Source organism: Pseudochaenichthys georgianus, chromosome 1 (assembly GCF_902827115.2).
Source record: "Pseudochaenichthys georgianus chromosome 1, fPseGeo1.2, whole genome shotgun sequence".
NCBI classification, from domain to species: Eukaryota; Metazoa; Chordata; class Actinopteri; order Perciformes; family Channichthyidae; genus Pseudochaenichthys; species Pseudochaenichthys georgianus.
In genome coordinates, this window is record NC_047503.1 from 25,467,106 (window position 1) to 25,485,304 (window position 18,199).

The 18,199-nt window shown below is 38.9% G+C and overlaps 3 protein-coding genes across 3 annotated transcripts; 2 read left to right on the top strand and 1 right to left on the bottom strand.

Moving 5' to 3' along the window:
* Positions 1 to 75: 75 nt before the first annotated feature.
* On the top strand, positions 76 to 5,018 carry tmem134 (transmembrane protein 134). The gene is made up of 8 exons (XM_034080360.2): positions 76 to 623; positions 1,012 to 1,268; positions 1,583 to 1,650; positions 1,755 to 1,841; positions 1,936 to 2,012; positions 2,419 to 2,463; positions 4,504 to 4,557; positions 4,670 to 5,018. The coding sequence occupies exons 2-8, from the start codon at positions 1,053 to 1,055 to the stop codon at positions 4,750 to 4,752; spliced, it is 630 nt and encodes a 209-aa protein (XP_033936251.1). The 5' UTR covers positions 76 to 623; positions 1,012 to 1,052; the 3' UTR covers positions 4,753 to 5,018.
* Positions 5,019 to 5,675: 657 nt separating this feature from the next.
* Positions 5,676 to 9,333, top strand: aip (aryl hydrocarbon receptor interacting protein). Its single transcript, XM_034080375.2, has 7 exons — positions 5,676 to 5,824; positions 6,393 to 6,575; positions 6,668 to 6,856; positions 7,241 to 7,417; positions 7,552 to 7,693; positions 7,860 to 8,089; positions 8,198 to 9,333. Exons 1-7 carry the CDS (start codon positions 5,726 to 5,728, stop codon positions 8,201 to 8,203), a joined length of 1,026 nt encoding a protein of 341 aa, XP_033936266.1. The 5' UTR covers positions 5,676 to 5,725; the 3' UTR covers positions 8,204 to 9,333.
* A 333-nt stretch (positions 9,334 to 9,666) lies between these two features.
* Positions 9,667 to 17,961, bottom strand: cdk2ap2 (cyclin dependent kinase 2 associated protein 2). The gene is made up of 5 exons (XM_034092442.1): positions 17,887 to 17,961; positions 16,247 to 16,402; positions 11,917 to 12,008; positions 11,066 to 11,186; positions 9,667 to 10,385 (listed from the first exon to the last, which is right to left on the bottom strand). Exons 2-5 carry the CDS (start codon positions 16,299 to 16,301, stop codon positions 10,318 to 10,320), a joined length of 336 nt encoding a protein of 111 aa, XP_033948333.1. The 5' UTR covers positions 16,302 to 16,402; positions 17,887 to 17,961; the 3' UTR covers positions 9,667 to 10,317.
* Positions 17,962 to 18,199: the final 238 nt, after the last annotated feature.

Genomic DNA, 18,199 nt, shown 5'->3' on the forward strand with positions numbered 1-18,199 from the left:
GGCAACAGATACAATGTGGGATAACATTCACTGCGCTTTTGATTTTGCATTCATTGCATTTAATTGTGTAATGCAAAGATAGTGTTTAATTACTTATAAGTGATTAAGTCCAGGTTTTTTATCTTCAACATGCTCAAAAGTGTAACGGTTTCACTTTTTCTCATTTTCAATTTGCATTAAATGTTTTTGCTTTAGGTGTTTTACATAATTGGATTTTGTCAAAGGTTGCATTTGGAAAGATACACAGAAAAGAACATAGTGGAAGGCAAACAAGCTGAATGTGTGATAATTTGCAGAAAAATGACTCTTTCTTGTTAAGTAGTAGGAAGATTTCCTTCACCACTAAACGTGTGACGATCGACAAACCGACACTCGATTAAGTAGACTGAGTAACTGGTCGCGAAGTGATCTTAGGGCGTAATCAGACGAGTGCAATCGAGACCCGGTTGTTAAAAAACGAAGAGACTCAACACTTTTTTTTAATCGTTTTTTGCTATAAAGAACTAAACAAAAAGTGGAAAGAAGGCTTTGTTGATAATTTGATAGCTTACAAGTATGTGACCCGTGTCTTCACAACTTGGAGTGGAGTTCAGGCTCCCTGGAGAAGAGATCAACTAAAGAGAGTAAGTTAAGTTTTCCTCCTGGTCATCTGATCGACTAGCGGAAAGAAACCAAACAATGGCCAACAACACAGCCAGGAAACTGCTGCTGGTTCACTTAAGTTAACTTTGGTCCTGTTTGCTCAAATACAAGTTCCCATTCAAGGCAGTATTGTCTTTGTTCAAGTTTATAATTAAATCACGTTAGAAGATTTCGGTCTCCAGGCTAGTTTATTCTGAGTGTAGTTATTTGTGCGCGTACTTAAAATGCAAAAGTCAATAAAGTTTACTTTTTAGCTTATAATTATTGTACTATTAGTCTGGAATTATAGACGGTGCATGTTATCTCTGAATAGATCATAGGATGTGTATAAAACCTCTAAGAAGCACTGTTTTTTCTCTCAATCCATAGTGAACATCAAGCCACAGAACTGAAGGGTGTAAGAGGCAATCATGGCCACACAGTTTAGTATCGATGATGCCTTTGTGTTGGATGGAGATGAGGAGGAAGCAGTGTCTGATGGAGACACCGAGGGATGGAAGAGCAAAGACAAGGACAGGGAAGGAGCAGAGATGACATTTGGTCCTCTAACTTTCTCCAAACCTCAGACTCATCCCTCGCCTGCTGCTGCTCCCGGCTCCCCTGAACACAGTAACCTAAAGTATCAGGTACAAATATTTTTTTTTAAAATAATTATTTATTCCACCAGAAAGGTTCCACTGAGATACAATATATCTTCTGCCAAGGAGTTCGGATCAAGCGAGGCAGCAGAACAAAACGGTTTCTATACAAGTAAAAACAGGGACAGAGAACATCACGACAACAACACAAACACAACAGCAGACAGAGACCTAACAAACAAAAAACAAAAAAAATTGAACTTGTTGAAGATAACTACATTGTAAAAACTGATTTAATGGATTTGTAAACATTTCAGAAGAACTTGAAACTGCACCTTCTTTATCATCTGTTGTTTCTGTAGAATCTGGAAAATGAAGACGTCTTGGTCAGCAATGGGAATTCCTCTTTCAATAACTTCTTCAAAATCAGGTGAGTCTTCTGTGTAGAACTATTGATGTGATTTCACTTCACCCCTCCTTCTACCTTAACCCTTTGAATGTGAGATAAACTCTCTGTTTGTGCTCTCTCCATAGCGACCCTGCGACTCTGTCTTACTGCAGCTCGCAGTGGTCCTTCAGCACCTTGAGTTCTGTCAATCACCTTTCTGCTCATTGCTGTGGGTGAGTTCAAACAACAAAAGCAAACTTCAACAACCACATACACACAAATTATCACACAACAACAAACACTCACTTTAAAAAATGTTTTGCTCAGGTGGGTGTCCCATCCGCTCGTGAAGAAAAACAGAAGAGTTGTTCTGGCTTCTTTCCTTCTCCTCATCACTGGAGTTGGTAAGTCTTGAACAGTTCATGTATACTTTCGAACACTTTATTTATTTTTCAAAACATAAAACAAGGTGACTTAAAAGGAAGGAAAAATAAAACACAACAAAATATTTTTTAAGCAAATAAATAATCCCATTAGACCTTTTTATTACCAAATATAAACAAAAACAAGCAACCTGCTGTAATAAGGTCTTAACTTAAAAACAAATGCTTTTATTTTATTTCTGTCATCCGTTTCTGTTTTTCTTAGTGTTGTGTAAGTCAGTGACATGTTGAGAACCCTGAACTTTGTCCTATTGTTGATACTATTTGTAAAACAAGTTTTTAGAGTTATGTAAGTGAATAAAAAAGAGTTGTATAAATGCTGGATTGTCACCCCACCCTGCAAATGAACTTTCATCTTTTCTTTTAGCTCTTATTTTCACAGGTGTTGTCATCCAGCTGAATCCAGTTGTCGGTAAGGAAATTAAACCTTTTTGGTTAATTACATGATTTTGTTTTGAAAACGACATAATTAGTCTGTTAACCCAGAGGCAATATGATCACAGATCGTTTAAACATTATCAACAAGCACAAAATGCTAAATGTGTATGCTGGATATAAAAAAAAGAAGAAGAGTAATGCTTAAAGCATCAAAAAGCTGTAGATTGTTATCAGCTGATACAGAGCCAAAAAGCAGCCAAAGAAAGAAACATTTCATGAAACAAATTACCAAATGGAAACCAATCATGTTACAACTAAATAATAAATCACAAACTTAACACAAATTACTACATTGGAAAAGAAAGTACCAATTCAAAATATCTCCATTTAATTGAACTAACGCAAACATTACAAGAAAGACATTCCTTTGTGTCTATGTACCTGCATGGTAAATGCTGGACTGTATGTTTTGGTTGGAGTCTATGAATGTGTATTCTGGCAGCCAACAAACAAAGCTTGGCAGCTCGGTGTGTCATCCTGTCTGTATACTTTTCCTGTAACACCATCGCACACACTGCTGGATCGATGGTGAAGAAGCAGCAGTCATTCAAGGCCAAAGTCCCTTTGATGATAAAAAAGCAGTGTTTCTCAATCCAGTACAAATCTGTCCTGCTCGACTTAAAGATCCCATGTCATGTTTTTCTGGTTAGTACCCGTCCCCTTGTGTGTTATGAAGGTTTTTATGCATGTAAACGGTCTGCAAAGTCACAAACCCTCAAAGTACACCCTGTAGCGAGTACAACTCTAACACAGAAAATACCTGTCTATGCTGCCCCAGAACGCCTCGTTGGAGATTTCTCTTTTTCTTCCTGGGTACAGTGACGTGACCATACCCAAATGGACCAATCAGTGGAGCTCCTCACACACACACACTCTCAGCGGCAAAACTGTGACGTGCTAGTGGAGACTGCGTGCTTACACTGTAGGTGCGGGGGGGGTGCGGGTGCTAGTGGAGCCTCGCAGATGGGGGTGCTGCAGCCCCCTTAGCACCCCCCCCTTCTCGCGTCCATTCGCGATGTCTCGCTGTCTCGCCGACCCCACGCAGCAACCAGGAAACCACACCAGTAAGCCAGTTCACACTGGCTTACTCGCAACATCCCGCCAACACGGCATCCAGACCCCACGCAACAGTCTCATCTGTTTGTCATTACTGTGTCATTTTCTGGTTGCTTACGCCATTGTAACACATAATCACTGATGTTCCGCTGTAACGGTAGTGGACTCATCAGAGCACAGTGGGCTAACAGGGAGGGGGGCAGGAGCTCCAACAAGCGGTGTAGGACAGAGTAAATACACATACTATACAGAGATGCTGTATGAGAAACCAATGTGAGTTTGGAAAATTGCACAATGTAAATCTATTCTAGTAGACCTCAACAATGGCATTAGATGTGCAGCTCCACTAACATGGAACAGTCTGCAAAAAGAATGGAAAATTACCAAGCTAGTACCACTACTTGTTTTTAAAGCTCGGTTGGATGCTACAAAATCAGATGCTGTTGGTACCTGTACATGTGGTTAGATATGTAAATTGTAATCCCTGTACATTTTGCTGTATGATGTCCTTTTGTTGTTCTGTTGTTTATGTTTTTATGTCTTCTTGTGGAACCTACTGCTGCAGGTCTCCCTTGAAAAAGAGATCATTGATCTCAATGGGATTTTACCTGGATAAATAAAGGTTTTGAATTGAATTGAATGATCAGTAGAAATGGCCATGTCATGGGACCTTTAACAACTGGTGTGAAGGAATACCATTTATCGTAAACCGTAGCTGCATGCTACAATAAATTATAGTACTTGTCAATTGTCAGCAAATTCTAAGACAGCAAAGTTGTAGTTTCAAACAAAGTCAGAAACAAAATATTGTCCCAACAGCTATCAATCTTTTCATCTGTATTCTTGCAATTAAGAAAATAATATGTTTCCCTAAAATGTTAAACTCTTCCTTTAATGTGTGGTTGCATTGAATATTGTGTGTGAATGTGTCTTGATTCTAACATGACTGTCTTCACAGGGGTTTCAAGTGCTATTTTCTTTGTACCTGGATTTCTTCTCTTCATCCCTGGCGGTAAATTGATCCTTTGTTTCCAGCCTTTTGTTTCACTTTACATTCGCCCGTACCAGTTAATGTGTGCTTTATTTGGAAGATATAATTAGTATATTCTCTGTATTTCCTGCAGTGTACCATGTGATATACATCAGCTGTGCTGTCCGTGGAAGAAGAGGCTTCAAATTGTTCTACCTACCTTATTTTGAAAAATAACATTTCATGATACACTAATTTTGCTTTTTACCTTTTTAAATGAATTGTATTTTGTCACTTTTAACTAAAAAGGTTGATACATGGTTGTTTTTTCTTGTCATTGTAATGACCACTACTTACTCAACCACTCAGTGCTTCGACTTTGTTTCCACATGAACTGATATTGCTGTGCGTGTACATGAAAGAGAAGGAGATAGGTCTTGCCTGTGTTTCTCTATGTTGTGTGAATAATGACTGTGAAATTACAATAAAACTTTTGTATATTTTATGATGTGTTTTTTGTTGTTGTTGCAAGTGAGCTAGAGAAGGGGTGGGGGGTCAAACCTGCAGCTCTGCCTGCTCAGGGAGTTAAATCTCTTGTCAGATATCCATGTCTATATGTAACTGCTAGCTCCTGCTATTTTTGAATGTCTTGTGTCTGCATGTCGGTTTACTTTGTCTTTGGTATGGGGTCTTTATCTTTACACACTAGAATTCTAGACCTGTCTAATCTTAAAGTTAAAGGAACTTCACGGAGCGTAATAAAATTGCTTCATGAAGTGATGGAATGCATAGGACCATGATAGAACTAAGTATTGGACTGTAAATTAATATCCCTGACAATGTTAAATGTTGTAAAAATATACATTTTTGACAGTCTTATCATTCCATACTGATTTCATTTAAATTTTATGAAATACAATAGGCCTACTATGATATTTTCGTGGCCTATTTTTGTTGTGACATTCTTATGACATAGTGTAGCATAACATGAGAATACTCAGTCAAAATGTAAAGTCAATGTTACATTCAACCACTGGTCATTAAGTAAACATGCTGCATGCCTGCATCAATTAAAACACACGAAACGTGAACCTTTTTTATTATGTGTCGGAGAAAGCAGTCAGTGCAGCCCCCAGCCTAGAGGGCGCTATAACGAAAGGGCTGGATTCGGCAAACATCGCCATCTGTCGTAAACTCGACTCGGTCAAGGATGGAGGAAGAGGCACGTAAGCTTCTCGAGGAAGGAATTGTAAAGAAATTGATCAGTCCTGGCAAAGGAGAGCGATCGACCTTTCCCAATGGAACCAAGGTAAAACTGTAGCATGTCTGCAGACGGACCAGTAGGGTCTTGTCCTCTGAAATGGTTAAGAAAAGCGACGAAGCACGTTAGCTAATGCTATCACTGGGAAGCTAACACTTTAGACACTGTCAGTTAGATTAATGTTTCACCAAACACATAACGCGTGTATACAGCCACTGCTGACAAAGTTGTGGGCATTGCTGCCTTAGTTGTTGGCTATACAGTGTAACATTTGTTGAGCTTGCTCTTTTAAAGCCGGGGAACCTTACATTTCTTCCCTTATTTTTTCATCTGATGGAAAGATATGGGGAGGGACAGGATGGCATGTGTTTATGAATGCTGATTGGTCTAAATCGCACGTCAATCAAACTGCTATTGTTGTGATTGGCCAGAATAAGATAGAGCGGATACGCTCTCCGGGCCTGTCACAGAAATACAGATTGCTCCTTTGTTTCTAGTACACAAGCTGCATCGATTCAGTTTACTTAAAGGGTGATGTCTAAACTATTATTTAAACCGGATAGTTATGTTGAGCAGGGTTTAATGTGTCTGTGTTCTTCGTATCTGTGTTCACCAGGTGGTCTTCCACTACCGCACCAGCCTGTGTGATGGCACAGTGCTGGATGACTCCCGGACCATGGGGGGCCGCAGCAAACCCATGGAGCTCATTTTAGGCAAGAAGTTTAAACTAGCTGCGTGGGAGAGAGTGGTCATCACCATGAGACAAGGCGAAGTTGCGGAATTTAATTGTGAAAATAAGGTAAGTGAGCTAGTCATTTGCTTGTTATGGGGTGACAATCTTATTTTAATTTTTCGTGCATTGACCAATGACCATTTCTCTTTACCCCTCAGCACACATCACTGTACCCACTCGTGTCCCAGTCCCTGAGAAACATCAGTGCTGGTAAGGACCCCCTGGAAGGCCAGAGGCATTGCTGCGGCATTGCCCAGATTCACTCCCATCACTCTCTGGGGCATAACGACCTGGATAATCTTCAAGCCAATCCGCAGCCTCTTCTCTTCACCATCGATCTGCTGGAGGTGAGCAGGCAGGGCAGAGCACAGATTTTAAAATCATTGGTTGCTTTTTAAAGGATTCAGTGTTGTTTGAATCCTTTCTTTCTATTGTAGCACCAACACACAGCCTGGGTTGTGGTACCCAGCAACTACCATCACCCTTTTTATATCTACGTAACTTTCTTTAAAGTATTTTTTTTGTCATCAAACAAGACACAAGAAGTTTTCTTTTCAAATATGAAATCAAAAATGTTTTTGATTATTGCATACATTTAAGTATTGGATATAATGTAGTCTAATATGAATCTAACACAAATTGTTGTTAATAGTTAAGCAAAAACTGAAATGTGTAAGGCTTCCACTAACAGGGGATCCAGCCACTGATCTTCAATCTCTTTGTCTGCTAAGGTTCTGGCTCCAGGATCGTTCCAGCTTGATGTGTGGGCGATGACAGACGAAGAGAAATTGGAGCTCGTGCCTCAGATCCATGAGGAGGGCAACACGCTTTTCAAGCAGGGCAAAATTACAGAAGCTACAGAAAAGTACTACAATGGCATTGCCTGCCTAAAAAATCTACAGATGAAGGTAAGGGCAGGGGCACAGTTGAATACAAAAGAAAATACATCTGATCCAGTTTTTAGTATTTCATTTCATTACAACAAACTCTTGCAACAAAATGCATTCTCTTACTCTTCTGTGACTTTTTTCTCCCCTTCAAGGAACATCCCGGAGACGAGGTATGGGTAAAGTTGGACCATTTGATCACACCACTGCTCCTCAACTTCTGCCAGTGCAAGCTGCTCCAGGGCCAGTACTACGAAGTCATCGAACACTGCTCAGCACTCGTCTTCAAATATGAGGGTAAAATAAGAAACAGCCACTTCCAACAAAATCACAACAACAAAGTCATAGTGTAGTATGTCATCGTATACAATGTAAAAAAACAAAAACATGAATCCTTGTCTATGTATGCAAGTATGTTTATTTGATTTGTCTTCTTGTATTATTTATGTCTCATTCATAACAGACAATTTGAAGGCCTACTATAAGCGTGCTAAGGCCCACGCTGCTGTGTGGAATGAGGTGGAGGCCAGGGTGGACTTTAATAAGGTTTTGGAGCTGGACCCCTCTCTGGGACCGTCTGTTGCCAAGGAGCTGAAGGCCATGGAGGACAGGATCCGCAACAAAGAGAAGGAGGAAAAGGGTCGCTACAAGGGCCTTTTCAACTACACCGAACCACCAGCCACTGCTACTACAGTAAATCTATTTTTTTAAAGCAACCATCTTCTGGTTCTCAGATATTACATTTAAGATGTTTGTTATGACATCATAGAAATGTAATTCTTTGCTTTTCCCTTCTCGTAGGGTTGAATCTCGCAATGGTATGGAACAAGAGGATTCCTGTGAATTTCAAGATGGAGAAGAAACGGTAGACACTGCTGGTGTTTTACTTTTGATCCACGCACCCAAGCCAAACACTCTTCCCTCTGCCCCTATGGCACACTCGAAATGTTCTCACACACTGTCGAGTCACACCTAGTCACGTAGATATACCAAGGTGCGATTTGCATTCCTGCCTTACTTCTTTCTAAACTCCCTCTCTCTGAAAAAAAAAGAAGTACAATTCAGTCTTTGATGAGGACATGGTGACATTACCAACTTGACTTTTATATTCCATAGAAACCTGATATATGGTATGTACTGGCCAACAGCATTGTCATTTCAGAGCATATGGTTTTCCTCTGTTAAAGCAACAGAAATGTTAACACTCTTGGTTTCCACTTGCTCACAGGAATGGGCTACTACCTACAGAAGGTTACCCTTGGCAACATTTTCACAGGATTTGCTGCAGAGATTTTTGTTTTTTTCATTTAATGATGCATTTATCAGCTGTTTGTGGAAAGTCATTATACTGCAATTTATATAGAAAAACATAGACTTTTCACAGTATTAGAAATAAGTAGTTTAATTGTATTTTGTTGTCTTGTTTTCTCTGAAATATGTGCGGAGCTGTTGGATTTTTCTAATATAACCATAGTCCAACCAGGAGAGATTTAGATGGAATTCCAGATAGAAATGTTCTCCCCTCCAAAGAAAATATTCTTGCACAAGGGACATCATGTACCCATCATGCACTCTGCTGCTTTGCCCCGCCACACCTGCTCTTCCATCTTGGTCACAGCGGAAGCACAGGAATAAGCAGGAGGCCATTATCTCCTGGTGTATGGAACTGGGAAACCCAGCGTTCTGTGACAATCATTATAAAACACACAAGGACTTGTTATCTTAGCTTTCGGTTATGTACTTATTTCCTTATGTAAGATATATACCATTGTATTGTTTTTTGTCAATATCGACTCTCCCCTCACCTGCTCCTTTACTTGCTTTAATAGAGCCACTCATTACTTTTCATGTGAAGCACTAATGGCGTCTGAAATCTGAAGTGAGATTTTAGTGAGATGGTTATTATGTAACAACAAATAAATGTGAGTTTATCAATGGCTCTGTATTTTCTTTTATATTTTGTGCCACATGATTTGTAAAATAGTGCTCGTTTAGTATCCTTAGTGTTCAAGCATTTTCTGCAGTAAAAGATGTTCAAAATATTTAGAGAAATTGTTAAACATTAGCACAAGTTGAATTTAAAAGTTTTCGGAGCTCTCACACATTGTTGCTTTCATTCATGGAGTCTATTCATTGCTCAATGCCCTGAAGGACTTCACTCAAATGATTTGAAGATGTCTCGATGTCTGCACAATACATCAGTAACCAAACAAAAAACGACCCACTCATTCTTATTAATTATGGTTCACAAATGAAAAATAAATTGAAGGTGTTTTTTTTCAGTTATTTAATTAAGATATACATACAGAACTGCAAAAATCTGGTTTACAAAATTTCCATACTAACAAATTGACTTGAGATGTACAGCGTTCTTGGGATTGAAAAACATCTGTGTGTTTACACTACAAAAAAACAATGCAATGTGGATGGAAACGGGGTATATTCAGGATGCTCAGATTAACAAAACATTCAGTGGTTGCAGAGTGACGGTCAGCATTGAAACTTGAGACGGGGTGCAGCTGGAACTTTGATTCCACCATTAACACTAACCCATCTGTCTTGGTCAATAGCCATTATTGAATAAATACAATTTTAAAAACATTCCAATCGATCTTACTAAGGGTTTTACCAAGGGCTCAACTTAGTAATGTGTTTAAATTCCCCACAATTCTATTTAAAATAGATACAAACCTGCATTTTGCATACACCCTACAGTTCACAGAACGTTTGTGATAAACATAAATGGTATTGTGGAATGCAGGGAACAGTGGAGACAAGAAGGACATAATGCAACTATAAAAAGCCGCAGAGGAAAGAGCAAAAAAGCAGAGGATGGAAAAAAGTTGTAAAACAGACGTTGAGGATCTTGAGGACAGGCTTCTACGGGAAAGAGTGAGGAGTGAAGGGAGCTTTCAAAAAGGTTATGTGCGGGCGCTTCTTTCCGTCTCTGCAAGACACTCCCTGACCAGAGCTCGGGCGTGGATAATACCTGGAGACAGACACGAGGATCAAGGAAGCATCGAATTAATAGTTTGACTTCAAAGGAATTGATTAAGTAATTGGTAACAGTTTATCTCTTCGTACCTCAACTAATAATAAACCAATGCATCCATGACAGTCTAAGATAACAAAAGCACTGCATTAAAAAAAGAAAACTGCAGGTCAAGCTAAAGGCACAATTGGGTTCAACCGTCTGTCCGCCTGTTAAATGAACACCACAGCAGCCACCGCAGTTGCTGTCTAATGCATGTGCTTCTTTTTAAATCACACCAGACAATTACTTCTATATATTTTCATTACTATTCATAAGAATTTAAAAATAAGAGCCAAGAAAAGCCGTAGCGTAATGATCATTTCCTTCTTAGACCACACCTTGTGGTTTGAACTTAAATGTTCACACAGAAAATAGACTTTTAACCTTTGTGGACAATTGCTAAACATCTTGATTGTTTCTCACACATACCCAACTGCTGTAATTGTATTTTAAATTGTCCCACTCTTCCTCGGCTGAGTCCTTTATTTCCATAATAAAAGCAGAACAAGTCCAGCAGGGAACCACTCTCCCTCCCTTCAGCACTCTTATGAACTATCCATGACACACACACACCACCACAAATCACGACTTGTAGCGAGAACAGGTACTGTATGTTTTTATAAAGTAAAATATACCTCTCTTTAGCCTCTCCATAGCACTCTTGCTCCCAGCGTAGGTAGGCCTGATCTCACGGCTCATCTCCTCGATGACGGACAGAAGCTCACTGTATGTGGACCCTTGAGACACTTTGACAGGCTGCTTGTTCATTTTCACAAACATGGGACAAAAAAATATCTATCAACACGGGTCTCAGCTGAAAATGCACATCACAATGAAAGAAAAAAGTTCAAAGAAAGACGTGCTACTCTCCCTCATATGATATAGCGTGATGATAAAGAGAGCGACAGTAACAGATAGACCACACACTGCTTTTATACTAAGTCTCTCCACGTCCTCTAAGCTATACAAGCCTCTCTACATCTCCATGGTTTCATATAAATATGTGAACATTTTTGTTTTTTGTAATACTATGCACAACAAATCAGCCACCCTCTCTATCTCAACACTCCTACTGCATCTAATTCACCTGCCGTTTGCTGCCTCAGAGTAATAACCTTCCAAAGCTGTCTCAAAGAGTTTTTACTTTACACCAGGAATAAAGGGAGAAAGAAAAGCTTTTAGAAGGTGGATTAGTAAAAGCTGACCCTCTCTCTTTCACTGAAGCTGCAAATAGAGGAAACGTCTCTTATAAAGTCAAGTTAATTTCCAATGGAAAGGAATGTTCAAAATTATGAATCAGCTTTTGTATAACAGCTGGGGGTGTATTCAGCTCATCATTCTGTTCCTCACAAATAAAACACTAGGTATTCAAGTTCCTGAGAGAGGTTTTCTATACAGATTTTTCTGCCAAGGCCATGCTATCAATGTGTGTGGTACAACCAATGGCAACACAACAGTGCTGTGTGAATAACTGTAGCAGACATACCTGAACAAAGCCCATGGAGGGGGGTCCAAAGTCACTAAAAGCCGGCCTAAAGTTGGATGACGAGGGCAGGGAAGGGGAGGGCACCGAGGAGCCTGGGCAGATGAGGAAACAGATGTTACAAACTTTAGCTAGAACACAAGAACAATGAGAAGCAGCGTGCCTCGTGAATCATACAAATAGAGTTTCAACACTAATTAACTGTTTTCTGATACACAGAAGACACCTAAGAGTAGTTTATTGTGTGTGTGTATGGCCACTTACCATTACATTAGTGAGTGTTTAACTAGAATCACAGCATGAGTTTGATTATGTTGCGTTGCCATAATCGCTGAGAGGCTGAGGCCGGGCCTGATTGATGTTGTCTGACACGCTAAAAAGTAGGCCTACTTGCTGAGATCAAGAGCTCTGTTTTGTAGTATTGTAGTTTAATGACAAAAAAACTCGGTGACCAGACATAGACATTGTTATAATAATCAAAGCAATTGTAAATCTTGCGGTCAACAAAAAAGTACAACCGCCCTGTGTCACCCTCTCTTCCATACACCCACACCTCACGCAGGTGAACAGGATTATAATGAGTGCCGCCCATATCCATGTGACCCAAGCCAACCAATCAATAGTGATCAAACAAATATCTTATATTAAAACATAAAGGATTACTAAACACGTTTCATGGCTCCTACAATAGTGTTGAGTTAAGATAAAGCAACTGGTCAATATTTCATGTACAACATTAAAAAGGGACAGTTCCCCCCCAAATCCAAAACATATGGTCACACTAGGGGTGTAACGGTATACGTATTCGTACCGAAAATATTCGGTATGGGCTAGGGATGTAACGATACCAAAAACTCACAGTACGACAACATCGCGATAAAAAGTCCACGGTACAATATTTATCGCGATATTGAAAAATAAAGATTTTTTTTACTAATAATACATCTGATTTGTACAGCATTTTAGTAGGATAGTAGTATTTTTTAAAGTGTCAACAATATAATAATCAGACCCGGCAATAGAATAAATCAAGTTTTACTTTAGTTTTTCAAGTAACTCAACTCTAACTCACTCACTCGGCATCATCAAGGTTTTCTTTTAGGAATATGAGCATGTCCACATTTCGAGGTAGAAGCTGGGATGTTTGGGCGTTTACAATATCCCCTGCTGTGGAAAAAACTCTCTTGCTTGGTACTAGTGTTAATTTCGTCAGCGCGAGTGATTGATAAATTGTGCACTCGACGGATAACAATGGATTATGACGGAAATGTTACGATCCTATCCGTCAAAATGACTGACAACGGAAAAGTCTAAAGCCACCACTGCTTGGGATAAAGAAACGATGTGATATTTGGGCCCAAAAAAAGCGAATGCATTGTTTTATCAGAAGGGAAGCAATGTGGCCATAACACAGGTAAAAACACCACAAACCTGACCTGATACTCTCTGCAAAGCTGCATTCTTAATCATTCAACCTGTGTTTTTCATCAAATAAGGACAAGATATAATCTTTATTTATTTATAGTAAAATGACAAATTATTGGTTTTGGCTAGACTGGTTTGACTGAAATGTTCTATATAATCTGATGACTAAAAAAGACTCAACAGTTTTCTTTGACTAAAATAAGACTAAAATGCTCAGACTTTAAGTCGACTAAAACTTGACTAAATAAAAACAGGATGAAGGTGACTAAATATGACTAAAAACGAAAATGTAATACAGGACTAAGACTAAAACTAAATAAAAAAATAGCAGGCGAAATTAACACTACTTGGTACTGATGTTGCTGGGAAAGAGAGATATGCTTTGGCCATGGGTAACAGGGTAAACTGTGCATTGTCTCTCCACACCAAGAAGGTGAGGCTTATTGACAGGGCGAGATATACATATACTGTTGGTACTTGTCAATGTCTCTAGGTATGTACATGTAGCCCTGTAAATACGATGTCCTTTTGTGTTATCTGTTGTTTTATGTTCATGTTGTAACCTACTTGCTGCCATGTATGTTGGACAGGTCTCCCTTGAAAAATAGATTGATGATCTCAATGGGACCATCTGGTTGAATAAAGGTTTTATAAAAAAAATAATATATATATATATATATATTGCGGTATATTTTGTCAGTCTCACAACGGTATTGAGACATTTATTTACCGCGATATATCGTTAAATCCCTAGTATGGGCCCTTCGGTTCGGTACAGGTCTACAAAGTTAAAATTAAAACATTGAGAACGTGAACAACTTTTTGGAAGTAATCTCAGGTGCTGCGTCGCAGCATTCAGAGTAATTTGCTCACATTGTGTTCAACGCGTCATAGAGCGAGCAAGTCATTTCATTGGACGAGAGGCATACTATGAGAGCTGGTCACAGGGATGCGTTCAAATGTAGTCAGTAATTTGAGGAACTGTCGAAATGACGAACGCAGATAAAGTTGAGCTCGAAAATCCTCCAGCATTAATTTCATTTCAAACCTTTATTTATACAGATAAATCCCATTGAGATCATTGATCTCTTTTTCAAGGGAGACCTGCTCAAGTAGTTCCACATGAAACATAAACAGAACAACAAAAGGACATCATCCAGCATCATTTACATAATTATCCACATAAGCAGGTACCAATAGCTTCCGATTGACTAGCATCCAACCGAGCTTTAAAAACATTTAGTGGCACCAGATTGTTCAGTTTCCATTTAATTTGCAGACTATTCCAAGACAGAGGAGCGGCGCATCTAAAAGCTGTCTTGCCTAAGACAGTCCTAGCAGTTGGCACATTTAATAAAACCACTGCATTCGATCTCAGGCAGTAGCCACTTACAATTCTCCGTGAGATCAGGGAGCAGATATAAGATGGAAGTTTCCCTGACATGGCTTTGTATATAAAAATGTACCAGTGACTGAGCCTCCGTACAGTTAGTGAAAGCAAACCAGCCCTTGCATACAGGGTACAGTGATGGGTTAATGCTTTATAGTTTGTCACACATCATTGAAGTCTCCGGTTTGGGAACATTTTGGTTTCGCAGTTACGTACAAGGATGACGGACAAAGACAGGTGGACCAAACCAAAGCTGTTTGTCGGCATTGTTCAACTAAAATTGGTTCCGCGGCTGGCAATACATCAAACTTGCACAATCATTTGAAAAGGCATCACCCGAATGTGAATATCACCGGTAGGCCTACCAAAAGAAAAAAGACTGAAGTGCAAACCCAACTCCCGCTAGCATTTAAGCCTCCACTACTCGCAGAAAGTTCAGACCGAGCCAAAGCTATTACAAACGCCAAATATCCTTATGTTGCCATGTTAGCAAAGCGCTACCTGGCTGTATCTGCTACCTCTGTCCCTAGCGAGAGGGTGTTCTCCACAGCAGGAGACATTCTTAGTGCCAGCTGATCTGCCCTTTCGGCAAGCAATGTGGACAAGTTAATTTTTCCTTTAAAAAACATGAAAATACAATGACAAGCAAGTCATAATGTCAAACTGGCTGCTCAGGTACTAGTACAGTACAGTTCAAATACAGATTATTTCAGTTCATCGAAATGCTGCACCTTAATGTTTATTTTATTATGTATTTATTTGAGTGAATATTCACAGTTTAATAATAATTAAAAACCCAAAACTAATATTTTGTTTTGTGAGTACTAGTACAGTAAAATTCAAATACAGATTATTTCAGTTCATCGAAATGTTGCACCTTAATGTCTATTTTATTATATTTTGTATTTATTTGAGTGAATACATTATTCACAATTTAATAATAATTAAAAAAACCCAAAACATATTTTATGTTTTGTGATAATTTTTTCTGCTGTACCGAAAACGTACCGAACCGTGACCTAAAAACCGAGGCACGTACCGAACCGAAATGTTTGTGAACCGTTACACCCCTAGGTCACACTACAAGTTCCTTTAAACAATAGTGCAATTGATCAATTAAGGCTGTTTTTGTGAAAGTAACTATTACAATTTAACTGTACTACACCAGCCCACTGTGTTGGCGCGCAGAAGGGATGTTGCCTCTGCTCTGGAGGAAGGTTTGTGATGGTGCGAGGTGTAAACATTAATAGCGTCCTTCTCGGCTGAGCTGAAACGTTAGGGTGTTCAGTTGCTAGCATATGAGCCTCTCACTCAAGAGTAGTTGTGTGGTGATACGGTTGAAACCACAAGCCAGGAACCAGTTAATGCCAATATATTCAAAACAAGGCACACATCATATTCCTACGATATCTCCAGCACTTTGCAACTGGTACCAAAATAGTCTAAATGAATAGATAGCACTACAGTCAAGAGGGCAGATAAGTATCTGATTTTGGGGGAACTGTGTTGTGTTAGAACCTGGAGGTGTGAGGTTGGATCCAGAGGGCGCCGGAGCAATGGGTTTGTAGCTCATGGCGAGTTCGGGAGGCAGCTCCCCATACGATGCGCCACTTCCTTCCGACCCATCAACCCGGTGCTTATACAGCTTTACTGGTGGTTTTGAGCTCCTAAGAGCTGATGCAAAGAAAAAACACACACACAGAAAAACACATAAATGTATGTTCATCAAGTGTGTAGATATCAAAGGAGTGGAAATTAATTCTTAAGCATGTTTACAGCTTTTTAGGATATACCTTGCAGAAATATAACAGGTAGCTCAATAGCAAACAGAACCCAACCCTTGATATATCTCTCAGTTTATGGCATTAAACGGAAAGTATTGCAAATATTTTTGCCAAAATAATGTCAACATTTGTGATCTTGCTTATATGTTCATACATCGAGAACAAGAAATATGACTTTATGTGTTTAAAGTTAATCGGTAATGTGTATGAGTTCTCGTGTCATTTTAACAGTTATCAAAAGAGATGACATGAACAAGGAGAGAAAGATGCAGATCCTTGGATAGCTTTGACTGAGTCCAGCTTTATGCTCACTGTCCTTTGCATGCATTTTTCTTTAGAAAATCTCACTGTCATGCATTACCACCAGCTTTCAAGAAATGTATCATAATCCGTGATAGCAATGACATACTGACTGAGTAGTTCGCTCTAGTAAACTGCACCAAATAAACTACTTTAAATGTAACTACAAATTCCTTTTCACAGCTAAAACATATTTTAAAATCACATACTTAATGGTTCCCAGAGAGTTAAAAAATACTGCTTGTTTTATAAAATGATCTCCTTAAATAATCGTCACCATCACATTGCACAAAGTGTACGTCTATGGCTGTGCTGTTTCTTAGTTTAATCCTGCATTTCCCTTTAAACATGGTTTGCATCCTTTAAGTGTGTGTTTCATGTTGTCATTTCTGCTTTATTGAACATTAATTTGACATTATGTAAAGCACTTTGAAGTGTACTCTACGAATGATCTTCTCTTACCCAAACAAGACCATATCACCCTTTACATATTATTATTTTCTTATTATTACATTATTTTTTATTAAATCATTATTATTATTATTATTACGTTAGTATTGTGAACAACAGAGTTGCACAGCAACAGTTTGTTAATTGTGATGATCTTTTAGATACATATATTCTGTGTAAATGTGAGACGAAACGATTACCATTACAGTTCATCCCTCATAAAAGGTACCTTCAATTAAGACAGTGTTAAATTCTCATTCAAATCTGATCAATATCACATCTGATAACAAGTTTGGTATGAATTTAACTTGATCAGTTTTATGTATTCAGGTTTGCTAACACCTTTCAGAGCGAGGATTATGTTGATGTGATCACCAGAGGTGGGGGAGTGAAACAAAAGCTGACGTTAGCTTCAGGAAGGTGAGGAAGAGCTAACTACTACTACTAGGTAATGTTAGCTAGATTAGCTAAGGCTAGCTGTCGCCGGTTAACATAACAACAAGTAGGACGCAGGAAAATAGTCGTGATGCAGAGTAGATATTTCATATGCAGACAGTGAATGATATAGAGGTTATCTACACTCGGAACCATTTAGAAGACTATAAATGTGGGGAATGTCCTCACCTTTGTAAGCAGACTTTGAAAATCCTCAGTGAGAAGACAGCTCTTCCCGTGTGTGAGTCTGCGCAGTAGTGATGCGTAGTGTAGTGCAGTTTTTTTACTTTTAAAGCGACGTGATTGGATGATTGAGTAACCTATGACGTCTATTTCAGAGATGTCATCACGTACAGTAACCACAGCGCCAAACATGAAAATTAGTTTCTTTTTATAAACTTTAAAGGTGATGGATTTGATACAAATATTGTTTTTTTTATTCAACTTATTTTAATTTGAGGAAAATGTCATATTCACAGTAAGAAATGGACTGACTAAAAAT